At 33.6% G+C, this 27,719-nt stretch overlaps 1 protein-coding gene across 2 annotated transcripts; it reads right to left on the bottom strand.

The window, feature by feature from the left end:
- Positions 1-457: 457 nt before the first annotated feature.
- On the bottom strand, positions 458-27,223 carry LOC130653583 (uncharacterized). 2 transcript variants are annotated; one of them, XM_057456092.1, is made up of 8 exons: positions 27,099-27,223; positions 26,856-27,026; positions 21,020-21,923; positions 18,051-18,072; positions 10,680-10,924; positions 7,598-10,244; positions 3,258-3,301; positions 458-3,015 (listed from the first exon to the last, which is right to left on the bottom strand). In XM_057456092.1, exons 3-8 carry the CDS (start codon positions 21,915-21,917, stop codon positions 1,457-1,459), a joined length of 5,415 nt encoding a protein of 1,804 aa, XP_057312075.1. In that variant the 5' UTR covers positions 21,918-21,923; positions 26,856-27,026; positions 27,099-27,223; the 3' UTR covers positions 458-1,456. The 2 variants fall into 2 exon arrangements, with proteins under 2 accessions (XP_057312075.1, XP_057312076.1); XM_057456093.1 differs by lacking the exons at positions 21,020-21,923; positions 26,856-27,026; positions 27,099-27,223 and adding an exon at positions 20,395-20,449.
- Positions 27,224-27,719: the final 496 nt, after the last annotated feature.

Genomic DNA, 27,719 nt, shown 5'->3' with positions numbered 1-27,719 from the left:
TATTTATCATTTAGTTTGCTTATTTTGCTTTCAATGTTTTGAAATGTGCTCTTAAACGCAGATGATATTAGCGTCACTATGAAATATATTCTCGCTCTTGAAAAAGCTTTGTGGGAGGGTTAATTGTATTAAAAAGCACAGATCATGCGTCAACACGTCAAAGCTTAACTTCATGCTGCCACTGAAATTTCTAATGTTCACCTCTTAGATCACCCGACAAAGTCTATTGTTTTATCATCTTGAGACCTTCTACGCTTTATCGCATATTGGTCATAACATGGCAACAACTATTTTCTTGTTAGACGTCAAAAATAAAAACTTTTTTTCAACAAGATTTGACGGCCGATGGATTGGAATAAAGGTTCGAATATGTCAATATGGTGTGGATCTACAATTTGTCAACTTTGTCAAAGTTGCTCAAAGTTAATGTTTGTGGAAATACGCTACACAAAAAACATCCTACTGGAACTATTAATATATTTCTATATCTACAATTTACATATAAACTTTTAAAGACGAGAGAAGATAGAATGAAGAAAGTCTAAAAAATCCTAAGAATTTTAAAACTCTAATTCTTTACTATATCAAAGGGATAATTTAAGGATGGTTTAATGTCAACCAGTAGCCAGACTTTAGAGACGAGTCAGAAACACAATTTTTTTGCAGTTGATGCTACAAGGAAAAGCGCGAAATCTCAAAGAATTTTGGTAAAAGTTTCTTATAAAATAACAACAGCTCTAGCATACAGACATGTGTGCATATTCTTACACTGCTACCAACGTAAAGAAATTACAATAAAATTAATTTATAAACATCAAATTATGATAAAATCAGTATAGGAATTTAAAATTGACGATAACATTAACTTACAATAATATTAATACACGACAACAACAATTGATAACAGTTAATACATTACAATACCAATAACGACAATTTATCACACTCAATTTACAATAATTTTACGACAAATTGCGATACTCGATTTTTTGATAATGACAATCATTGATTCATTACAAAAACACTGTTGACTGTAGAATAACAGAAAAAACAAAAGAAAAGAAAAAAAGCAACGAAGCTAGAATAAATGATCGTGGGTTATGCCGTTTAAAGAATTTTCTTCGAAGTTTTTATTTCTCTGATGTTGCCATCTTTTTTGGGGCAGAATCTAATTAAAATGCCTAGAGCAGTTTTACTTAACGTAAAATACCCGCAATTTCTCCACTGAAACCCTAAAAATTAATTTGACATATTAAAAAGTGATCACCGTTTTTTTGTTTAATTAAAATACAGACTTGATCACCTTGGCAATATTAAGCTTTTTGTAAATTTTATGAAATGGTAAACCAATATTAATTGCTGAAAGAAAAATTCGCTATATCTAACCCATTTAAATCTTAGATATCCCCCCCCCAAAAAAAAAAAATTATTATTGTAAACCATAAACAATATTTGTTTAACTGCTTTCAACACCAAGGCTCGACAAAATCACGTCACTGCATTGAAACGCTTCCTGAAGACCTTCTAATACTTGCTCAACTTCCCAATTCTCAGCGTCTAAGACTTGCAAATTCAAGAACATATCTTTATCTCTGATTCCACAACTTAAGCCATCTTTAACACTGGTAAACTCATCCGATGTACGTAAAAGAGTTGAAGGTGGAATGTGATATGATTTTCGTTCACTTCGACGCTTGTAACAAATAAAATAATCTTCGGGTAGTTTGCCATACACAATTGTCATGGCAGGCTCGCTAGATAGTTTAATATTTTTGAAGAAATCTTTCAAGGCTTCGACATGTATTGAAATAATGTTCTCCTTTTCTTTATCCGGTTTAAATGTTTGAACATTTACTCGCGTGCTGTAGTTAGTGACGGGGTTAATTATGTCAGTCTTGAGGACCAAGTGTTCCTGAATGCAGACATACCCTGGGCCAACTCTAAACTTGTAAAATCTTTTACTGTTTGCTCCTGCTTCCTCGCAAGTTATGAATGATTTTTCCTGAGGATTACAAAAAACTTTGTATCGTATTTCAACTACTGGCTCCGGTGTTACTATACGTAGATCAAATCGAACAACAGTGCTTATCAATGAATAATCATTGAATTCTGTAAAACTTTTTAATCTTTCAAACGATATTTTGCTATTGTTCGATATATCTTTCACTGGCCAATAACCAGGTTCAGAGCTATGATGAAGTCGTCCATGATGGATCATGACGCAACATACAGCTTGTTCCGCTTTGCTTAAGCGTGATTTGATATCAATTAGAACATTCTTAATTGTCTCATACACCTTTGGCATATTGTCGAACACTTTCTTCATGTTTCGAGGTTTCTCCAATACCTTAATTTCACAATGTTGACAACATTTCTTGCAGTTACGCTTCTGAACCATTTCTACAATATCGGAATCACCCAATCCTAGCAGACACATTTCTTTTAAAGACTGTAGCTGCGTTTCCCAGTAATTCTCAAGTCGATATAAAAAGTATTTTACATACCCCTTAACTTGTCTCTTGGATTCCAGAGTTCCTTTAACGAGCAATTTATTGATTCTTTTATCGACCACCAAATTTATAGCGAACTCTTTATTCAACCTTGCTTTATTAGATCCCTTTTTCCCAATCACCTGACCAAAATACTTATCAGGGAGGAAATCTAAACTAGCCCATTGCAGACCATCGTCAAGCCAACCCTTAGACAGGTAGTCGTCGTAAAAAAACGACTCAATTTCCGATGCATTTTCCAGACTACCATCGTTTTTCCTCCGCTTGAGCTCACTTAACCATTGTTCTATTCTTGCTATATCATTGTCACGACCACGAATTTCTATTTCCGTTCTCTCTATAATCCGCAATTGAACATTGAAGCGCTTTGCTAAAGTGGCAATACGAGCTCCTCCTGGTCCCAAAATGGCGCCAACCAAATTATTTTCAACTGAAACATACTTAATACGAACAGAAGAAAGGCCTTCTTCCTTAGCTTCATTTGGAGTAGTCGGAGTTGCGTCTTCTAAAAATACGCTGTTATTTAATAGTATAGTATCAATAGGCTGACACTTTTTGGGCCCACAACTAATACCAGGTTTTAATAGTCGTAAGCCCGTGAAAAATCCATGGGTATTTTTTCTGTCGGTGCATGTGCTACCATCTATGGCTTAGGGGCAGACAACGAGCGTTATAATATGGATACAGTAAAAAGCACTATACACGTGGTCCAAGTTGCTGAGTACCTACAATAAAGTATTAACTTACCAACAGAAGCGCTTGCACTCTTTTGATATGGATCTATCAATGTTCTAAGAAAAATGGAAACAGATTATATCGGCCAGACGAAAACCAAAATGGAGAAAGTTGTGAAAAACAACATCAATTGGTATCAGAAGTTAGAAAGAATTTTGCTAAACTTAGTGGTCAAAAATATTTTCTGCGTAACGCATTTTGCCGAAAATATTTAATTTGCAAAAAAAAAAATAAAAAAAATACGAGTCTTGCAAAACAAAGTATCCTAGGATAATCAACAAAAAACAGCCTGTTAATTTTTGACTATAGTGACTTACACAAAAGTCAGCAGTGGCGGTGGATACATTTTTGATTACTGAGGACAAAAAACAACTTCTAAGTCATCTTAAATATCACATTGGACATCCAAATATAAGTAAAAATGACAGAAAAGTTCCCTATCCGTATCCAAAATTTATTTGATATAAGCATATACCATGCTATTAAACCAAGCCTTCTGATGAACTTATCTTCCAATTTTTTAAACAAGCCAGCTAGCTATATTCTTTTAAATTTCGCATGGAAACACAAGATCATTGCACACAAATCCAGTTGAAACAAAGCGACAACTTTGAAATCTTTCTGAAGTAATTCATTACTTTCTTAAAGTTAGTAACATAACTTTCTTATCAAATATAGCTCCTCGTGTTGCCCTTGTTTTCTCATCAAAATCAATTTTCAATTTACTGATATTTAATGTATTTTACAATCCATTTTTAAGAAAATACCAATAAAAAAAATAGCAAATTTATCATAACAAAAGTTCATCAACAGGTTGTCTATATAGTTGCGCAGTGCGTCTACTTATCACATACCTTTATTCATAACGTACGAAGATAACAAAAACGTCCATGTCGGAGCCCTTTTGACTCTATTGTTTATCGTAAAAGTACAAGAAACTACTGCAAATTTTACCTTCATTTCCACAATTCCTCATGACAAATGTTGCTTTTCACGAGACAGAGTGGCATCAAAAGTCAAACAAATCCGCTCAAGTATAAAAAACATTCGACGGTGGACGTCAGAGTAGGAAAGGGAGAGTCGTTGCAACATTCTACGACCTATGTAACGAACTTTGGTTCGGTTTAACAAAAAGTATGGATTGGGGTGTTGATACTGCGACTATAAATAGCTCAAATGAACAAAACAGAAATAAAATACGCTAACGTAGATTCTATTGACGTTTTTTTAATAACTCCTTAACGCAATGTTGCATGGCTATATTACTTACTTAGTTTCGATATTTAGCTATTAGAAACCTGCATGCCAAATTTTTAGGTCCTTTACCTTTCAGAGCCTTAGATATTGGATTTTACTCGAAACGACCCCTAAAAGTGGGGGGGGGACATCATATGTTTGAAAAAACCTGGACCAAATATGGTTAAAAGCAAGATTAAAAGATGGCAGGCAAAAAACGACACAGCATCAAAGAAACTTTTTTGTCGATGAATGCAAAGTTGTCAGAATATTACTGACTGTGCAATATGGCAAAAGGCCTTTAATATAAAAAATGTTTTGAAAGTTTGTGGCCATAAAATTAATGAGCTGTAGCCAGCTGCACTGTTTACTATATCGGTAGTACCTAGCTAACGTATACAATAATACAGAGTATGTCCGTTTGTCTGTGACATGCAAGGTGGATGTGTTTATTTTCCTTTGATGGAACCGAAAAACTGATGTCTCAAATGTTAAATTTTCTGACGTTACGGCGCGACGTCAATGCATTTAGACTGACGTCAATTCGTTTAAAAAGATTGCTGAATCCATTGAATTACAATTAAAATTTTGAGGCCAAATTAAGTGTTTGTAAGTGATTTTTCACCGCATACACATGCGGTGAAAAATCACTTACAAACTAGGAACCACCTGGGACCAATTTGGGTAAGTTTCCTAAACCTGGGTCCCCGAATCTGTTTCGGAATAGACAGGTTGACAACGTCATCAAAAAACCTTCAAACCCCAATATCTCTGCAACCGTTTGTCAAAAGTACATGATTCTATACATTTTCTTAATCACCTTTTTTTGTGTTTTGGCGGGAGTTTGATGGCGTCAGTAAAATTTTTAAACCCTTAAGGCTAAAATACACGGTAAATAAGTTTAAACGGACGGTGTAGTTGTGAGAAAAAACTTATAAGTTTAGTTGCAGGTAATATACCTGTCTACACGTAAAGATAAATTGTATAAGTTTTTTTAAACACTTTCTTTTCACAATGAATACCAAAGAAAAAACACGCATATCTTCCATTGCGGTTAATAGCAGCAACAGGGATAATAGATAAGAAAAAAAGCGGAATAGAAAACTGAAGAAGAGAATTGCATGCGTTAAACCATGGCTTGCGAAGCGACAAAAACATGGTGACTTCGAAGCACTATTGAATAGTTCTGGAAGACAAGATCTAACAGAAAAAAAATCTTCTGCGCATGGATGGGAAAACATTCGAAGAGCACTGTTTGTGATTAGAAACCGAAAAATATGGTTAAAACTGTAGTTTAAACATTAGCTCACTAATCATGCTGTTAATTTTAATCGAAAAAAACTTAGCAAAAGTTGAACATGTCTAACTTTTCGAAAAACTTATAAAACCGAAAAAGTAGTACATCTTTCCTGTGTACACGGTAAGTTTTTTTTATCTTACATTTAAACGGTCCGTTTAAACTTACCGTGTATTTTAGCCTCAAAGCTAACTAAAAAGGTTATGCTGCATCCCGTGGGTGCTGTAAAGATGATGTGATCTCTAAACTTAAAAAAATATGTTTTTTTATATTAAGAAAAGAAAAATGTTTTTTCCCCAAAAAATCGAACTTGTGTTTATATATACGTTTATTCTTGATTTTTATAAAACATTTAACCGCTCATCAAGAGCACATAATCATATACATTTTCTTGATCAGCGTTTTAAGCTCTACACAATATGAAAAGGTTCTAAATTTTTTGTACGGATGGGTTGCTGACGTCTTCAAAATTCAAATGACGTCTTCAAAATTCCTTTTTTTTCCAGATTAATATTTAAAGATCTTACAAGATTTTATTTCGTAAAAGAGATAACATTTAATATCATTTAACGATATAAATAATGGGTTAACTTAAAGCTGGTTTATTATATACGTGCATATATATAGCTAATACAAAATCATTCTTTACGTTTATCCTTAAAGGGATTCTTGCGTTAAAAATGATAATTTTGTATGCTGTGGAGGATAGAAAGTTATCTATCAATTCCTTTGGATTTATTTCTGTCTTCTGTCTTTTGTTCATTTAAATGCGCTGTCAATATTTTGCTGGTATATATCAATAGTTTTAATATTCTTCTCTATCATCGAAAGAGATATTTAGATGATTTCTTTAGAATTTTTCAATGTTGAATTTTGAAATCCTTATTGCATTTGATTGAAAAAATTGTTTTAAATGGATTGTGTTCTGTAATTGCAATATGTATGTTGTACGTAATTATCTGTGCTTTTAGTTTTTATTTAATATTGTTTTCTAGATTATAAAACTTAAATATAAGCTTCAATTTTAAAATTATTCTCAAGTTGCAATTTCCGAATATTAAACTTTTTATAAAATAAACTTTTTTAGCTGTGTATAAATCTTAAACAAACTAATTTTAAAATTTTAGCTACAAACGTAAAATTTAAAGGAGAATAATTTTTTATTCATAAAAGTTATGAGAATAAATTACGTTTAAAAACATTGTTGTTGTTTTTTGAAAAATAAGCGCCCCCTGTCTAGATGAAATTTTAAATAAGCGTCTCAGGCGCTTAATGCGTCATTTACAGTATTGCTTTCCAACTCCTTAAGAACGAGCTTTTTGTCAGCAATTTTTTTATTTCGAAAAACTGCCTTCAGGTACGTTCGAACCCACGGCCTTTGGGTTCACATTATGACGCCTTAGCAAACTAAGCTATAACGCCTAAGTAAAAATGTTTTATATTAATTATTTGTAAAATCGGTTTGACGGCTGGCGAATTATAACGCAAAATGAATTATTGATGCGAAATACAAATTTTTTTAGAATTTTTTTTTGCGACATGATCCCTCTCAACGAAATTTTATTAAAGAGACTTATGTTTACGTTTTTCAAGTCTTTGTATTTTGTATACAGTAAAAAAAAACATATTTTAGCTGATCAGTGTGAAATAAAGCCTGGGCTAAAATCTTTGAAAATTAATTTGCTTTAGGTAGACACATTATCACATAAAGAGACATAAAATGGTTCTGTAGTAATACGTATTTAGTACGTACGTACTGCATAAAAGTAAGTGTTCAAGAAAAGTAATGAAATAACATTTTAAGAAAAACAAAACAAACCTCTCTAGGGCCTGGCGAAGTTCCTCAACATCGTATTCCTCATCTTTTAAACTTTCGTGGTTTCTCAATTGTTGTTTCTCTTCTTCATACCACTCGCCATAGTGAAAACCATAGATATCACATTCTAAATCTAAATCGCACAGTTCTTTTTCTTTTAAATAACAACCACATTTCCTTAATTCGATAATTCTAACCAAGTCCTGACTCTTCCATTCTTTTACAATTTCCGCAACAGTCTCGTCTGTAGTAATAGGTAGATTTGGTGGGTTGTACTGGATAATCATAAGGTCGTTCGTACACCTACCTAAAGCCTCTACAAGATTTTGCTTTAAAAATGTATCCGACTGGTCGACAAATACAATCATTTTTTCGGTTTCCATTCCTCTGAAACCTTTGCAGTCTGTCAGTAATACACAACCTTCCGACTGCTGCATATCTAATATATCTTCTTTTATCTTGTTGCTACTATCTGAATCTAAGGAAGGGGTATAACGGATAAACTCCTCGTCTAACAAAGTTGCCACACCTTCCATGATATTGACAGCATGAGCATCACTGCATAATACGGTGATGCCTTCTAAAAATGAGTTACACGCACCATGCATCTTCTCCAACACCATTGCTATACATATGCTACACGAATAGTATTTAGATTCCAAGTCTGTACAAGCTTCTGGTACTAAATTCCAAATATTCGAAATGTTCATGTAAGTTGGTTTACTGCCACCAATATTATGACCGATAGCATTGCCACCATGAAAATGGAATTCAGTTCTCGTTACTTCATTGCACTGTTCTTTACTGTTAGCATCATAGATCAATTTGAAGCATTGGTCCACATCTTGATCTTCATTTTGCCTCTGAAATTCCAAATCAACGCTTTGATCTAATTCCATGCATACAGAACCAAGACTACTTTCTTCTTCGTCTGGTCGAATACTATGCTCCTCCAACTGTAGCCTTCGGTCATCCGAAGGACTTATTTCTTGTTTTGAAGATCGTGTTGTGTCACTTATGGTTAATTCTTTTTCGTCAAGGGTAGGCTTACGATTTACCGTCACTCTAGCAGGTGTAACACGATGAGGAAATTCGTTTGGCGATTTTTCTATTCGCTCAATACAGACCTTCACTACTTCATTGATGGCATTTGTTGCTCTCAGTGTTTTATGCAATGTTACTTTCTTCATCCCTGTCAAACGAAACTGATTCTTTCCATGATTAACAACTGCGTTGCTTCTTTTTTCGCAGTAATTTCTATGCTTCTCTATACTTTGAGATATCAGCCAAACGACCGAATCCTTTATTCTCGGCAACTCTTCCCCACGCAGGATAGTTTGAATATCAGAAGCTTCATTTTCATCTAAATCTTCACCATTATACTCATCAAAAAAGAAGTGTAGGCAACCGTTTTGATATTTTGAAAAGGTATCAGTTAAAATTAGAGAAACGGTCATTTTAGCTTTGTGCTCAGCTGATAACTTCGATAAATCCAATACTTCTATCTTTGCATTCTTGTTTGTCAAATTAGCATTCTTCTCGTCTTTCTCTAAAAATTCTTTTACCTTGCATTGAAATAAGCTGTCATTTTCAAAACAAACATAGAAGATGAAAGTCGGCTCTGCTGCTTCTATTATAAGTTGGCGAATCTTTAAATGAGCCATTATACTCTTTCCTGATCCAAACGAACCAAATAGGATGACTTTTTTATCTTTTAAATTGAGTAGCTCTTGTTGTTCAGGTGTAAGCAGAATAGTTTTCATCTGCTCTTGAACATCTTCTGACAAGGATGGGAATTCCGTTATAGGTAAGTATACCTTTTTGGTTGCCATGAATCCAATTATATTAGAAAGAAGGCTAAGATTTTGTGCACTATCAGCTTTAAACGCATTTTTCAACTTAAAAACTTGGGGCAGAAACTTTTTCCACCATTTTTTAAACACTTTTCCATCCGTAAATTCCTTCTGTGACACAATTAGCTTAGTTTCGTAGCACTTCTTGCACAAAATAGGATTATTCTTCGATTCTTGGCTTAACTCTGGAACAACAACTAAGCCGATTATAACAACCTGACTTTCGTAAAACTTCTTCTCATTGGCAAATAATAATAACTTCACATCATTGCAACAGACCTTCATCCCTTCGTGGATAGCAACAGAGTCGTTTACCTGTAATACCCTTAAGTTAAAAATGACATTTTCAGCAGGTGCATAAGCAAGGACTCTGTTTTTCACGTCTTCAGTGAAATGTATACCGAGTTTAGCACTAAGCTGTTCCAAATCGTAACCCAGAAATTCACAATGATTTTTAACATCATAGTGCGTAATGACATAACCAGGTGGTTTATTTTTCTTCGCTTTACACAACTCAACCATTACTTTTACAACATTACTTATCGCTGAAGTTCGATGCAGGGTAAAAGGAATTTGCACAAGCTCCATCAACCCATAGTAACGATAAACAAAATAATCACAGAGTTTAAACCATTCCTCCCTTTCTTTTACCATAGCAACAGAACTTCCACCACTGGATACTTTATACTTTACCTCTCCACATACATCCATAGCTTTACTAGCACGCAATACAGGTGTCCCGTCTGCATGTGATATGATACCACAGTTTCGTGAAACGCTTAAATGATTGTCGGCATCTGTAACAAGAACACAAATAAAAAGGTGTAATTAGGCTATCCAGAAATTTCACAGAACAGAAGTTTAAGGTTACACTTTCTAGCAAGTACAATTTTCAGTGCGCTTAAATTATTTCCAAAAGGGAAAATCTGAATAATGATTTATTTTACACAAAATGACGTTCTAAAAGCACAGTGTCCATTGCCCAGTAAATATATGATCTTTAAACTTTTATAATTGTCCTTGACCTTTCAGGAATGTTTTACAGAATTTTGAGAGTATTTCTCGAGTGGGGCTAAACTTTAGTTTACTTAACTTAACAAGTATTTCTATTTAAAAATGTCTGATGATTAAGTGTCAATCGAATCATAGCATCCTTACGCTATGAAAAAAATGTTTCAAACAGCTGAAATGTACACTTTTCAAGACTTCCAACAAATAAAAAATATCCTTACCAAATAATAAGTTCGCACTTTTATAAAATCTTCCACCATCACCAAACAAGCATTTGAAACAATACTCTTTACTTTCTTGAAAGGTTTTTTTAACAACTAACCAGGCAGGAAAAGGTTGAGAATACTCAGAGTTTTGAAGTTCACACCAATCACCTGAATCTATCTTCATTTCAACGCCAGTAACTTCCTCTTCATATGGAAGTTTCAGCAAACACGATTCGCTTGAAATCCTTTCTATTAACACCCTGTACAACAATAGCAAGCGTTAAAAAGTGGGAGTTAAAGTATGTAGCAGGTGAATCTTAAATATAGTATATATTTGTAAGAAATACTTTTTTTAATGCTAAAAGAAAAGATAGAAAAGATATTTTACGCACAAAAAATGTATATGCGTGATTCTCATTATATACTTTATTCGGGGAAACTCGCAAAATTTTTTAAACAAATTTTCGCATTCTAGTCTCGTCTTCTTTCGGCTTCCACGCATTTCGTCATCGTCTTCTTCGCCAGTAACTCGATTATATGCATTCCGCTCCTCTTCATCAATTCTGCAAACGGCGTCCAGATTCAAAGCTAATAAGGTAGGCTCTTGATCGACCAAGGGATCAATATCATGGAAAGGATCAATCGTCAGTAGCTTACTTAATCCAAGTACAATGGTGTCGTATATTCCAGCGGCTTTCCATCCATTAATGATGATATCTTTGCCATCGGATGATGTTATGTAGTTGAAAAAGGCAATCACCCAACCAGCATGCAAAGGCTTTAATGTTGTCTCTTCTTTATATCGGGAGGGCGAGCCAAGTAAGGAAGAGTTAAGAAATTAAGTTTCTCTCGCGACAGTTTTTCCGAATAAAGTAGTTAAGAAAAGGAGGATCGGTCAGTCGGTCGGTGATTTTTCTTTAACAACAAATCAATTCGTGAGCAAACTTCAATTCTGTAGTAAATATATTCGAATCGTTATGGTATAAGGGGATGTTTATATGGGAAATATTTCCTCGGTAAAAAACTCTTAACAAAATTTAGTTGTGTTCATTTGAGAAAAAGAAGAAGTTTCCTCGGTAGGCGGGATAAATTTATGTCAATTCCGCATAATTTTCAAAAATAAACAATAGAAACGTATCACATGGTATTTTCTCACCCAAGGAAAAGTTTTCTCGCCCATGCCATATGAACAAAAAGTAAAAATTATATCATGCTGAAATATTTCCCCGCTAACGGAGGAAATATTTCCATATAAACAGCCCCTAAGGAATGCAATGCATTGATTTCATTGAATAATCGAACGTTTCGAGGAATTTTGGTGTCTCGAACGTTGCACGATCGAGTAGAGAGTAAGTAAATACTTTGGAAAACATCTGTACATGATCTAAAAGGACTATTGTTTCAAACAAATAAATGGGAGGGAAAGTTTTGGTTCGGCTGTTTAAAGAAAAAAGAAAGATTGATCGGTCGGGTCATAGGAATCTAACTTGGGTGATTAGGTCAACTCTATCTTACATCAAACGCCGCGGTTTTAAAAATAAGCAACCGTTTGTTTCCAACAAGCGGCTGCGTATTAAAACTAGCGGTTGTTTGTTTAAGTCTGGCGCCCGCCAGTTTAAATCGAAATCAGCGGCGCTCGTATTAACTGGAGGCCGCTATGTTAGAAGAGGCGGTCGCTTGTCTGAAATTGTCCTTGGCTATCTTCTAGTCGTGTAATATGAAACCAGGTCCGTGAAATAATCCATTAGATTATAAACACACCCTTTTTAAACGTATCTTAACTATCGCGATGCATTCTTTACTGCATGAACGTGTCGCTTCTAATCAAAGCGATAAAGAACTGCTCACGTATTAAAGCAATAACATATCTGACAAGCTGTGCAGCATGTTGAATTCTGTGCACAAAAGAGCTACAACAACTCGCCGATTCAAGTATTAACGTCTAAATCTCGGGTTAAAAAAGGGATCTTTCATTTCTGACGAAACTTGTTTCGAACGAGATGTTAACGTAGAACAGAAAAGTTGGTTATAACAACCGAAGTTATCAAACGTATGTATGATACCGTTTTATCGAAGGTCCAAAATGTAATTAAACGATGCATCTATCAAACTTAGGGCCCTAACGACCAATTAAAGAAATGGGGCTTTTGTATACACGGAGCTATAGATAGATTCAGTCGGAAGACTTTATGGCTGAAGGTGGCAACCACTTACAATGACCTATTGATTATTGTATATTTCTATATTAAAATAGTCATAATTTGTAAAATTGTTCCTAAATTAGTGAGAATGGACAGGGGCAGTAAAAACATTTACGTTGAAGATTTCAAGTGTTTCTCTCCGGCCGTGATGATAAGTTTCAATACACTAATTCCACTCCCAATCAAAGGATTGAGCCATTCTGGTAAGGTTAAAAAAAAATTAAGGCTAACTTGGTTGATCACCTTCTTCGAAGATATCGAGAGAAATGGTTAGTTCAAGTCACATTTGGAAACGCACGCACAAATTTTAATCTTCGTTTTCTTACCAATTTTGCAACGCGAGTTCAATATATTTGCACGGATTTGGAACACACGCCATGTTCGACAATCAAATTTATCTCCTAAAGCAGATTGACTCTATGCGTTTCTTACTTAAACCAAGGCGTCGATGTTATTGAGAGTGATATAGCCATTGCAAAAAATATGGGAATTTAGCACTGTCTTATTGCTAACAATGTCTAAGAGCCTGATTATATGAGGCGAGTTGGCTCAGTGTTGGCCCGATTGGCGAGACAACCCGTTTGAAAAAAATACATAACATATGGAAAAAGTCAACCCGGGTCAGAACCTACACTGCTATCGTGTTAAAAAAAAATGCGTGTAATTATTTTTTTAATGGCGGAAGCAAGATGTAAGCAAAAAAGCAAAATTAAATCAAATCTTTAAGTATTTTGGTCGCCAATAGTTTGTTATTTCAAATCCAAGGTGTTCTGTATTTGTCATTGCTTCGAAAAATTTGCCTAGTACAGAACATATTGCCATATTTTTTGAAAAAGCGAAGGAAACTCTTAAAACGTTTGAAACACCAACATTTCTTTTTGTCATATGATAAGCAAGATTGCGTACCATCCATACGTTAAGTCTTGCAACGCTATCACGGCTTGATCTCATCTTATCGATCTACCTGTGCTGAATTTCCTTGGCCGGAAATCTTCTTATCAAGCTATCTGGTTTTTGTAATTTTTTAAAATAAATCTCGAAATAAAATGATGACAATTTTCGTAAACCACTGCTTTTTTTTGTTCTGCCAGCTATCCGTTTGTGGTATCTAACAGATTGGGTAGGTTTCCACCTCGACAACTGTGTAGTTTCTCCCGCCTTTCAGCGTCCCTATTAATCTTCCCTACTTTTGTCGATTGCTGAGAAAGCTCTGCAAAAAAAGGTATTTTACCCTTCACCCCTCAAGATATTCAACACTTGAGTAAAACAAACCTGCACACCAAATTTTTAAAATCTACCTCTGTTGACTTAAGATTTAAATAGGTTTTTAGTGCATTTTCACTACACATTTTAAAATCTTGCAACGTATTTTCGTTACAATTTAAATATCTTGTCGAACTTAGAAACGTTCTAGCTTCGAAATTCGATGACATAGTTGCATTATAAACACTTCTTACAAACGGGATTAAATATGTATGTCTGTTTTCCACTGACAAAATCGAAAGAGAGCGTAATCGCAAATAAAAAAAAACACGTTTGCTACTTTTAAAGTTTGTAAATTGATTTTTACCTTGTTTCTCTTGATCAGGTATTTCCACTGCTTTCTCAATTTTAAAAACAAAGATGGAAAACAAAGCAGCGACCATCGGTTGTTCTTATGCGCTGCATACGCCTTATTTTTGTTACACACAGATAAATTATAGCTACATCAATATATAGAGGGTTGCGGAGCGGCAACAGTTTCCCTATTTCCGCAAGCGAAATATTATACTCGACAGTACTAGGAAGTTTAGCAATTTGAATGTACCCAGGGCTTTTTCACTTTTGGATAATGGTTTGTTTCTATAGAAAACATTACAAAAAAAAACCTAAGGTTTTCCCTACATAATTGCATGTTTCTGTTTCCCTTTTTTTAAACTATTTACTTTGTGTTCCCATATTGACTAAACGATTATTTGGCTAACAAGCGCTTATTAAACAGTTTGCAGAATAAACATTCTAGTACCCAGAGCTATTTGTGATAAACATCGAAAAAATATAATCAAACATGAAGACTATAGGAATGTATTATTCAAAAACAAACAATTATGCCATAAAATGAAAACCATCAGAAGTCAAAATCATATGTTAAAAAGTTATGAGATAAACAAAATAATACTCAGTTGTTTTGATGACAAAAGATATATCCTAGGGGATGGTAAAAACAGTTATGCGTATGGACATTTTGCCACCAAATAACCCCATCCAATGGCAAACGTATTATTACACAGGCTGAAAAAATAAAACCTTCCTGACCCTCTGCAACACCATAAACATACCCTTACAGACCCTTCCAAACAGCAAAAAATAGCACTTTTCATATAAATGGCCACACGTGAAACGTAACAACCTAAAACACAACATGGTGGTACAAGGACAGTTTTACATATGAAGGATGTACACATAGTCATAGACATGAGGGTGTGAGGCAAGTTCTAGTATTGCTAGAAATGGCCTCGTACCCTCATGTCTATAACTACTATCAACGGGCAATGATCATAATTATTTTTGGCTACTTATTAGTTGTGGAGATAATTAGAGGAACCAATCAGACAACAGCAATTAAACTAATTAACTCTTTTTTCTAAAATCTTTCTTTTTTCTAAAAGTTCGCTTTCTGTTACGTTTGTCTTGAACCATTTTGCACTTTTTCTAAATATTCGCTCTCGGAAGTGCAGGTAACTATATCTTGGAATTTGATAGGAAAAACTATTGCTATAAGTATTTCTGTCCCAGTCAATAATATGGTCATTCTTCCAGCTATGGTTCGCAATCTCATTTTTGTCTGTATCTGCGTTGCTTACGGCTCCTTTGTGCTCTTGCACACATTGTTTGCGCATTAGTTTTGTCCCACCGACATAAACATCTTTACAATCCTTACACGTGATTTCTAGCTCATCTTCTGCATCCTCTCCTACACCGTTCTTATCAGTTCTGTTCCTGATTTTGCCTTCGACCTTTTTAATGGTTTGTCTCGAGTACCCATTTGTAAGTAAGGCATTGTTTTTATGAGATAACTCTTTCGGTCATTCTCCCCCTGACTACATCGACTGCTCTGTCCAGTAATGAGGACACTGAACTTTCTTCGCAGGACATTTGATTATTAGATGTGTAGTTGAGATATTGATGAGTATGAGTTGGTTTCGATATGTTGATTTATTGTTGCTAACATAAATTTTCCTTGTTATATTTTTGTAAAAAAATCTGGACGACTACATGACTTATCTTGTATAAAATTCGTTTCCAGGCCATTTTCAACCGATGGTTCTTATTTCAAACTTAATCACCACTAAATTTCCTATCGATTGCTATATCACATGTCCAAGTTTAAAACATTTTCCCTACAAAGATACAAAATGCTGATGTCAGCAATTACGTGACCTTTGAGCGTGTCTTCCTAAAAGATTCTTTTCCTTGTGAGAGTATTTGTGAAAAGTTTCATGATTTTATCCAAAACTGAAGTATACATGTGCTAACAGCTCCCACTAACCTTAGTTGGGCGGTTTTCGTGATTTCCAAGGTGAAAACAAGCTAGGCGCTCTATTTCTATGTTGTTTGTTTACATTCGTTACTGCCTTTTCTGCGCCCGCATATGGATTATGTAATTATTTTGATATGTGCCGGCAGTATACTGTGAGCCTGTGTATTTAAAATCTAACAAAAGATACCATCAAAATCAAGTTAAAAAGAGACTTTTAAAAAAAGCTAACAAAATGTAAAAAACGCTAACAAATTATATAAAAAGTGAACAAAATATAAAACTTTCGTTCATAAAGTCAGCAGTAAATACATTTAATACTTCCAAAGCCAGCCATAAAAATAGTAGCTATTCTCAATTTACCTGTCATGTTCTGCATGGATAACAAAACATTTAAACCGCAAGTAGAGACTTTGGGAAGATTTCTCTCTTTGAAGTGAATCTCAAATTTTTTGTCGAATTTAATTGGTGAAATGGTTTCTGTTCTAGTGAAAAATAACAATCACTTGAAGTTAGAGAGTATACTTTTTTTCAAAATATTTTATACTAAAGTTAATGTGATAACTGGTTTTGATAATTACTGTTTTTTTTTTCATGGGTTTAGTCAACATGTGTGTTAGTTTCAAATTCTGCTTCAATACTTCAGCTCTTTCTTGATTTTTCTACCTTCTCCAGTTACGTGTATTTCGTTAACAGGTAAATTTAGAAATATCTTTCAAGCGACAACAGATCACCATACAATAAAACCATTTCCCAAAGTTTATTTTAAATGCACATATGTGCAATCTTATCATCATCTTTATTTGCAATAAAAGTTGGTAAAAGTTAATCCATAAATGTGCATGTAAAAATGATCGAATCTAGAAAAAAATACAACATCGGATAAAAATTTATGCCATAAAATTGTATTATACCAGCATATACCCGAATATATTTACAAATATTATTACCTTCATTTACGACTCTTCGCTGGTTGCCATCTTGAAGGTTGAGGAGTAAATAAACATGCATGTTTTTACCATTATCCAATTGACTATTGAAACAAGCAGCCACCCACTTCGAACGTGCGGCTGCCAAAAACAGAAACAAGCAGCCGCTTATTTAAGCAAGCGACCACGTTTTCTTAGCGGCCACCGGATTAAAAATTGAGGAGCCCTTATGTCGTATGGAATAAAACACAGACTTTGTTATGTATAAGCAGCACCAGATTGTTTAACTCACACAGTCACTAGTCTTCAACATGTGGCTCACACGCAGCCGCTTGCTCAAAACAGGCAGTAATTTATATTCAGTCGCGACGGATGAAATAAGATAGAGTGGTTCTAAAGATAGAGTGGTCCTAATCTGTCATGGTAGGAAACACATACATATACACTTTTTTTAATCTTAAAGAACCTTTGCAGCGTTTTCGCCGCAACTTACAATGACCCAGTACACGTTCCGAATGCACTGTTAGAAATCCATTACGTATAAAAAAAATGACAGGTATAGTTATAAATAAACAACATCAATAAAATTTCAAGTAAAATGCTTTGAGTAATGACTGAGCAATAATGGTTGTTAAGTTTAGCCAGAAAATTTCTTTTCTCAGAGTTGTAAAATCCAAGAAGAATATACATAGGTTGAAACTCACCAAATAATATAAAAAGTAATGTATATATTACTTACAATGGTTTCGGTGGTGGCCCATCTAAAAGGTAAACAATAAGATCTCAGTAACTATAAACCTTCATTCCGTTAAGTTCTCACATTAGCAATGTTCTCCGTGCACGAAAGTAAAAATAATAAATTATTGAGAAAAATTAATGAGAAACGTCACAAAGATAAGAGTATATAATAATCGGAATTAGCTTTAAGCCCGTATAAAAGACAATCGATTTTAAAGTTAACTTATATGAAACCTGGGTTCACATGAAAGACCTTAAAAATCTTTCTAGGAAACGTTATTATATTGAAAATCTTTATTGGTTCTCGAGATACGTCTTAAACGTTACGCTAACTATGCAAATGACGTCATCAACTAGCTTAAAAACAAAGGATTGAGATAATCATTAGGTAAAACGGAACAAAAAGTATCTATATTGCTTGTGTAAAACATCCGTCTCAAACATAATTTTTTTCTCAGCGCGAAATTCGAAAATTTATCAACCACAAAATCAGTTTGCGAATTTGCGAATGTTTATTTAAATACAGCGATTTTTCAGGATCCTAAAAGTTTCTTCAATTAAAGTATTATGGGAATCATGTTTTCGCTTTTAAGTGTTACTCCTGTATTAGTGATTTTTTCCGGAGGTCACAAAAAATATATCACATTTGTAATTTCGTTTGTCAATAACACGACTTTGAAATCGCACATAGACAGACAGAATACAACTATTATTATAGAGACTAAAATCGGTAGGAAAAAAATGACACAACAGTATTTTTAGGGGATTTTCAAAGTTGAAAAACCATCAACTCAACAATAGTTTTCAGCTAAGATGTTGCGAAAGTGCAACTTCTGTGCTCGAAATAATGAGAAAAAAATTCATGCTTTGCACGCTTTCTTTTTATAAGAATACCAACATTCTAACCATGCTGGTTACTTCTCTATTGATGTGCAAGTCCGCTGTGAGCATTGACACTGTGAAAATCTGATATAGGAACAGGCACAATTACTACTTGAGCAACCAACTTTAAAACTAGCGGTTATATGACAACATTTTTTGCATTATTTGTAACTGTAAGTCCCGTGAATAAATTCACTTCGCCAGACATGGCAAAAGGTGTGTAAGCTCATGTATTTTGGTAAAAACAAAAACGTTGCATTTCCTTGATAGATTTTAAAAACGTACTTTGGAAAACACTGACCTGTTCATATACAATTTCTTTTCAAAAAGAATATTAATTTATCTAACGTGTATTGGTGTGTTTATACGCTTAAACTTGTGATCTTTAATCTTAAGGCTGGATAGAAGATTCTTTTAAAAGGAAAGTGACATTAAAGATCACAGATTTACTTAGCGAAAATTTCAAATAATTTGTACCCTTAAGATACCGAGAAAAATTATGCAAGGACAAAAGTTAGACAAAGCTTTATTTTGCCTACAAGTATGAGTTAAAATTACATATTATCCTGATCAGCATTGCAATGGAATGGCTTTTCCGTGGATATAATTTTCACAATTTTTTATTAGAACTGTTATAAAACTAAAAAAAATGCTCTTTCTAATAGCAGCTCTTATGAAATCAAAAACACCGAATAAGGAGAAATTTTATCTCAATTATTTTCGCTAGTTCTTTCAGTGTTTTTCCCTTTTAAAGATTATTTCGATAAGAAACGTTGTCTAGTTTCACACAATTTAAACCAATTACAATCTTTTTCTTTTTTTATTGAGTGATAAATTACATGGCAAATTTCTTTAAGAGAACAATTTCAATTGCTTTTACAGCGAAATAAAAAAAAATATTAAACAAAACGTATAAATTAATTCAATATAGAGTATTTCATCCTTTAAAGGTAGGTCAAAAATATTGACTGACGTCAAAGGAGTTAGTAAGGCTACTATGGCCCGGAGATTGTCCAACCCACCCTTAACAACAACAAATGCAAAATCATAAACCGTAGTATTTTTTAGACCGTTCGTTGCAAGCACATGATCCTATACATCAATTTAAACAGTGTTTAAAGCCCTACACAATAGTGGCAACAAATTAATAATCACTTTTGAAAATACAGGACATTGCTGGTGTCACCAAATTTCTAGATTGGGAGTAGTGCTGAATTTAATTGGGATTTGTGCCTAATATATTTCAAATGCTTTTAAAGGAGTTAGAATACCCTGCCCTTTTTTCACGTTGAGGTTTTCTTCCAATTAAAATGAATGATAACATAACTAATATCACTCATTTCTGGGAGCTTAACTGTCTGCCTTTGCTCTAGCAAAATTATGGGGTCGTCAGCAAAAAATTAAGAGACTGGGACGAGCAAACAAGTGTCATTTTGGAAAAAAAATTATGTTAACCAATTCACCTTTATAAGATCTAAGCATTGCTTTACTTTGAATGCACATCCCTCAACAGGTCTAAAATTACTGAAGACAGAAAATGTCAAAATTTGCTATTACTTAAATACTAGTCGGTGGCCCGTGGAAAAGTGCACGGTACACCCGTCCTTTATTCACCGCAATTCGTATGTCTCGCTACTGCGGTTACCATTTTGCGTGACAGACAGACGCATACGGGTATTATAATATAGACGAAATCATAATTTATGCAGCATAATTAAATCTGAATTTCTTTAAATGTAAATATCTTGAGAACGAAAAGAGCTTTTTAAAAAATTCAAAAAACTTGTAAACTAACTTTTTAAGCTATAATATAAGGTCAACATCATTTTATACCTTTGGTCCCCTTTAATCTTATTGTCTTATTTTTTTCTAATTCTGTGTAAATACATTTTTCAGTTTTTAAATGGGACTTAGTGACTATACATTTGCGAATGAAAATTTACAATGCTTGCACTAGATAAATTTTTTGGTTATTGTCAAAAGTTTTGCAAGACAAAGTTTGGCAAAAGACACTTTCTTTCACGAATGTTTATCTGGGTAAAAAAACACTAATGATAATAAATGATTTAAAACCAAGATAAACCGTACCTTCATTTTCGGGTAACACTGATTTAGAAGGTAAGGTGCTAAACAATTCATTTACTTTAACAAGAGGGTCGTCACATGCATGATTAAGATCCACCAAAAATGACCATTTTTCTACAGTATCAGGCAAAGGAGGACAAAAATATTTTGCATCAGTCATTATATTAATTATATCTTCCAGCAATGCTTTAAGATGATGTGACAGTGATTCCCAATTGGTGAATGATTGAAAGTTGGAGAACAAGCACTGGCCTGATTCGAAGTCTTCAAACTTTTTTTCTGATGAGTGACATACAACGTTTCGAAGTAAGATTGATTTTGTCACGGCATTGTTCAGCTTAAAACGTGGACAAGGGTTACTTTTAGATTCTGAGCATTCATAACAAAGTTTACATTTGTTACAGCAAATGTTGGCTCTGTCTCGACATGACCATCTTGTTTTTTTACAACTTCTGCATTCATGGTTACAGTTTTGCATATTACAGCATTTCTCCTTACATTTAATTTTCTTACATATGATACACTTGTGTTCACATTTACCACAGCACTTCTTATTGTGACCGGAAGAACATTGGTTCTTTGATTTGTTCTTTGTGTATGTTAAAAAGCCAGGTATCGATGTTATAATGCCATGAGTTAGAGTCATATCAAAGTCATCAATTAAAATAGTCGACTTTAATACATTATTATTGTCATAAATTTTTTTTTTACATTCACCATTTTTCTGTTTGCACAATAGATCATCCAAATATTTTTTATGAAGTAATAAAATTTCAGAAAGAGCCACATTAGGATCCTTTGATGTTGCATCAGAGTGGTTTTCGGACATCATTTTTAGTAACTTGTGTAGCGCTTTTTCAAAAATTGTAGTTGCAGCAAGAAGCCTAGTTTTGGTTTCCATAACCACCTAAACAAATAAGATATTAACTCTTTAAATAACATGTTCATGTGAACGTATGTTAATACTTTAAAGAAACATATACATGGTCGTTCAGCATATATATTTTTTTATGGTAACATTTCGACCTCCGTATTGGAGGTCTTCATCAGACTATCCAAAAAATTTTAACGGTTGTCATTACATTGACATCAAATCGACGTCACTGCAGCGACTTCCGTTTAAGAACGCGAACATTGGAGTCCATAATTTCCTCGTCACATACTGACCATAGTCTAGATTAAGACCATGTTCACTACGCGGTGACGTGTCCTGGAACTGTATTTCCAATGCTTCCCGTACCTTACGATCAAATTTATTAAATTCTTGTTTTAGCATTTTCGCAGTGTCCCAATCATAACCAGCATTACAAGAACTAGAGTGAAATGAAACTCCTGATGCGCTCCACTTTTTTTTAATGATGGTGTCTTTGTGTTGTCGAAGCGGGTAGCGATTTTCAACTTCATCTTCCCGACATATTTTTTGCCGCATTTGTATGGGATAATATTGACAAAAATTTGGGTTATCAGAATTTTTTTTAATTTTTTTAATGCCTGTGGTTGTTTGACAAGAAGAAAATAAGAAGTCATGCTTCTGTTAAAATTAAACAAAGATTCTAAGAAAGTCAGCTGTAAACATTACTAATCAAATTTTAAAATGTTCAAAATGTTTTTTCAGTAATATCTAATAGATGTTTGCATTTACTTAATGTTGTTGACAACGTGTCAAGATACCAAACTTCACAAATAGGTCACTTTGTTTTTCTTTTTCATAATATTTTTTTAGACAACAGACAACAATAGTAACAGAAAGCGAATTTCTAGAAAAGGGAAAGATTAAACAGCTTTAATAGCTGATTGGTTGAGTTCGGTCTTTTAATTATCTCCTAGCCTAACAAATAAGCGAATATGGTGTAGTGGTACCACATTCGACTTTCAAGTCGAATGTGCCGTTTAGCGGTCAGTAGATGGCACCAAATGGGCTGACAACACTGCATTTAAAGTGCGCCGAAGTGGGGACTTAAACTTGAAACCTTATTAACATATTCGACTTGAAAGTCGAATGTGTTAATAAGGTTTCAAGTTTAAGTGAAAACAAAATCTAATATCTGGTATTACTTTTGTAAAACCTAAAAATATCACAATTCTTGGCTTGGCTATTCATATTTTAATTGTAACTATTAGCAACACTTCAAAAGAAATATAAACTTGACAAAACAATCACTAATTTTAATTATATTGATAGACAACTTTCCAATTCTCCTCATATCTATAAAATCAACTTTCGATGTTAATTTTCAATTAAAAATAAATTTTAGACAAGTACTAAAAGTTTAAATCCACCCATGATAACATAATAAGACGGCTAAGAAAACTTCTAATTAACACCTAACGCTTCAAATTAAAATTTTTGTATTAAACCTCAAATTGTGGGTATTTAATTAGAAACTTCCTCCATCTTGATCTTGACTTTAGGGCGTCTTTACTTAGATTTAGCGAAAAAAGATATCAAACTGCAATGAAGTTTTGTTGTGTTTACGTTGAGTTTTATATCAGGGTTGTGAGAACTGCTTTGTACATTGTACACATGCATAATAACTTTTAAACATGCGCAATAGTTTCATTTCAGGTAAAACGTTTTAACATGAATATCTAGAGGAGGCTGTCAAATTCGACCTTAGCTATCGCGAATCCATTTGGATTCTCGCAACGATCACTTTGTGAATCCACTGAATCTAGTTGGATTCTTGTGATTCTTACCTCTCGGGAATCCAATTTAGATTCTCATAAATTCAATACGGGAAATAAATTTTTATAGTTTCTTTCTCTAGTATTATTATGATACTAGTCGATAAGGCCCGTGGAAAAATCCACTCAGGCAGGATAACAGAGAAAAACAACCGTCATTTATATTTTGATGACGTCAGCAGACACATGTCAGAACACAATTTTTCTTTTCAGAAATGTGTATGCTTGTTGCCTTCATCATATAGATATTGAAACGCTGATCAAGAAAATGTATAGGATTGTGTACTTGTGACAAACAGATGCAGAGATATTAGGGTTTAAAGGTTTTTTATGACATCATTAACCCGTCCATTGCGAAACGGATTTGGTGACCCAGGTTTGGAAAACTTACCCAAATTAGTCCCAGGTAGTCCTAGTTACCTACGCAGGAGATGACGTCAGTTATTTCCACCCGTTTCCAAGTTATTTAGCCTTAAATTTAAAAGTGCATGCAACGGCTTCACTAATGTCAATAATGTCAATATTGCTTTAACGTCAAAGTTTGCTAATTTACAGAACAAATTTTTAGGCGATATTTTATAGACTTTTTCAAAGAAATTTTATCCACTTTGCAAAAGTGACAGACAGACAGAACTGGCGTATTATTATATAGATGAAAAACTTTATTTTCTTTAATATGAGTGGAAAAGCATCATCACAGCCGACTGGCTGGCCGAAACTTACCCTCAAGAAATGCGCCATATTGATATTTTGTGATTTGAGATTAAAGGGAAAGTACCGAATCCCCATGGGGGAACTATACCTTAAACTATACCGGAAATAGCCTTTAAATATGGGTACATAGTAAATGAGACGAGAAGTCAATCATTTAACAAACTTTTAAAAAAATGATAATAAAAAAAATCACATACAAAAAAAAATTTAAGAACCAGACTCGTCCTGATAATTAGGTTCCTGATGATCTGTGCACAAGGGCTTGATGCTTGATGCTTGATGATCAATAACCGTTCTGTAAAGTATTCAACTTCAATAAAAGGAGAAATAAAATGGTAACCAGAAGCAGCGAATGGTGGCCTTGGCAGCGAACGAAGTGTTTATTTGTAGATTAACCAATATTGGAAGAGTAGAAATAGAGTAGAAATATTATCAAGTACCATACAAATAAAATAAACATTGTTAGAAAAAGAAGATTTATTTTAAGTCAATTTTTTTCATATCTATCTTTATAATTCTGATAGTTGAATTTGATAGCTGCATTTTTTTGTGTATAATATAATTTGCGAAACTTTTAGTCTACTTGGTCAAATTATAAACTGTTTTTATCCATTTAACTATTTGATATTATAATTCTTTTTTATATGTTTTTCAAACTTTTGATTAATTTCTTTGTTATTTTCTCTGTTGTTTCTAATCGCAAGCAAGACAATCCCAAAATGACCTTTTAAAAACAGTGACACATGTGGTGCAGTATTTTGGATGACAGAGGTGTTCACCAATCAAAACTTAAACGGTTCTGTTAATTTTTCTCCAGTGACAACTTTTTTCAAAACAGACACATAATTGTGTCTGATAGGTTAAAAGTTTATAGCGAATTGAATTTCAACTAAAATGTTATAATGTTATAATAGTTTTGCCAATACTCTTTTTCGCAGTGTCAAGCATGCATCAACAAGTTAGGCAAATATATTGTTAATATTAGATATTAAAATGTGCAACAAAAATAAACTTTCTCCTTGTCTATAATTATAACTTCTTTATATTACAGCATCTACTTTCTTTGTTTTTTCTCCACAGTCAGTTACCACATTTTCATAAATTGTGATGCTTTCTAGGAAAATGCACCACTTCTATTTTTAATTCGTATTTTTAAAACAATAGAATTCCGTATTTCGTATTTTAAAAATACCAATTGCGTATTAAAAAATACGCACATTTTTTTAAAAACCATATATATTTTGTATTTTCAAAAAATATGGAATTTTTTTTAAAAATACGCGCATTTTAAAATACAAATTTTGTATTAAAAAATGTGTGCATTTTTAAAAATACGTATTTCTAAAAATACACATTTCTAAAAATACTCTGTAGATTTAAAATACAAAACACAAAAAAGTAATGTCTGGCTAGGGATCGTCTCCGAGATACGAGTTGAAAGTTGCAGTATTTTGTTCTGAAATGACGAGAAAATGTGCCTGCAAAGCTCAAAGTTCCGTATTTCATTCTAAAATGTCGAGAAAACTTTCCTGTGAAGCCTTAAAGTGACAAAAAAAACGTCCCTGTGCAATCATTGAGCCAATTTGAAACCTATTGAAAACAAACTTGTAAAATTTATTCAACCACTCACTTGGTACACTAATAGAATACAAAAATACGAAATTCTATTTTTAAAATAGAATTTCGTATGTTCTAACTTTAAAAATAGAATTTCGTATTTTCTATTTTTAAAAAATACAAAATTCATATTTCGTATTCTTTAAAAATAGAATTGCGTATTTTTAAAAAATAAGAATAAACATTGTAAAATGGTGTAAGTGTATTTGCAAAAAATAAATATAACTGGCTAGCTACTATCATGGACAAAATTAATGAAACAAACACAGTTTTTTCATCATTTTTCAAACACAAATAAAAGCGTGACTACAATGGTCACTGAAACATGGACTTTTCACACTTAAGCCTTTACAGTAGAAACCTAATTTAAAAAGAAACTTATAGGCAAATACACTTTAAAATATAGACAAATTGACATAGATTACCCAGTATCAAAACGTATTAAAAATTTGAGATCCTTCAATGATCCAATCTTGAATTTATGAAGGTTTTACCATATAAACAGCATGCTTACGGCATGCTTACCCCAATTCATAATGAGGGTTGTAATTTAGAATAATCTGTATACTACCCCATAATTAGCTTAAACAGTATCACATGACTGATTGATAAATAAATATTACTACTACTAAACAAGTCTGTGAGAATGATGGATTTAACCAAATAATGTAAGATTAGGATTCCTAAGCTTGCTGTAAACATTGGCAAGTTCGAAATGCACCACTCTTACATAGAAACAACCAATGCAATCATTTGTGGCAGTTTCATTATATTTTGTGGCAGCAAGCTCAGTGCTATCTACTGGCAATAAAAAATCTCTTACTGTTTCTCAATTTTTTATGTGCTTCATTCAACAGAAAATCTTCTTCACGTAAAATAATCAACGCTACTAGGATGCACCTTTGACAGGAGAAAGTCTCATTTTATATAAATGTTCCTAGCTCAGACTGGCTTGCTAGATAGATAGGTTATAGCTTGCAATCAACTGATTTCTCTAAAATAAAATAAAAAAAAGGTTATATTTCTTATAAACATAACGTGAAAAATAATAAATTTAAAATCTTACCAGTGCTTAACTCAGGATGAGTTGAACCATGGTGCAACTCAACAGAGTCAGAGAACAGAACTTTCGTTTTTACACGGCCTTTTTACACTTCCTGAGTTCCGAGGAGACTGATAACAGACAAACCCTCCTCCGTAAAAATGGCGGAGGAGTGCACAGCGGGTTGCAAATATTCTCGTCCCCAGAGCTCTTTGAGATTAAAACCTCAAAAGTGCGTTTATCTCAAAGAGCTCTGGGGTCGAGAATGCGTCGCAAAACCGCCACACGACAACTCCGGTGTCAGGGGATTTCGCCTTTACGGCTTTCTGCTCAACACATGCGCTAAAAGAGATTCTGAAAACAAATATACTAACGAAATTTCTGGCAAAAAGGGTCCACATGCTATGCATTAGAAGTGGTTTAATTTCCATGGATATATACCATGCATGCCCAACTTCGCTTTCTGCAGCGTTTTTCGATATGATATCATATCAGGAAAAGGCTAAGGGATATCGAGGTTGTACCGTCCCAGCACTAGTGTCAATTGCTTTTTGCAGCATTTTCTGAGAGGATTTGTTACCTTATATGGGAAGGAAATTTATTTCTATCCTTAGATTGTGAAAATTTCTTCAACTTTGGGAGAAT

The sequence above is a fragment of the Hydractinia symbiolongicarpus genome, chromosome 8 (assembly GCF_029227915.1).
Source record: "Hydractinia symbiolongicarpus strain clone_291-10 chromosome 8, HSymV2.1, whole genome shotgun sequence".
NCBI classification, from domain to species: domain Eukaryota; kingdom Metazoa; phylum Cnidaria; class Hydrozoa; order Anthoathecata; family Hydractiniidae; genus Hydractinia; species Hydractinia symbiolongicarpus.
The sequence above is the reverse complement of the archived record's forward strand: the minus strand, read 5'-3'. Positions and strand labels throughout refer to the sequence as shown.

Excerpts from the sequence above, each read along its gene's own strand:
- LOC130653583 (XM_057456092.1), bottom strand. The coding sequence starts at position 21,917 with ATGGAAACCAAAACTAGGCTTCTTGCTGCAACTACAATTTTTGAAAAA. Across the intron at positions 10,245-10,679 it reads AAGTGCGAACTTATTATTTG|ATGCCGACAATCATTTAAGC; the intron begins GTAAGGATATTT and ends TTCTTGTTACAG. Across the intron at positions 3,302-7,597 it reads CTTCGCCAGGCCCTAGAGAG|AACATTGATAGATCCATATC; the intron begins GTTTGTTTTGTT and ends CATTTTTCTTAG.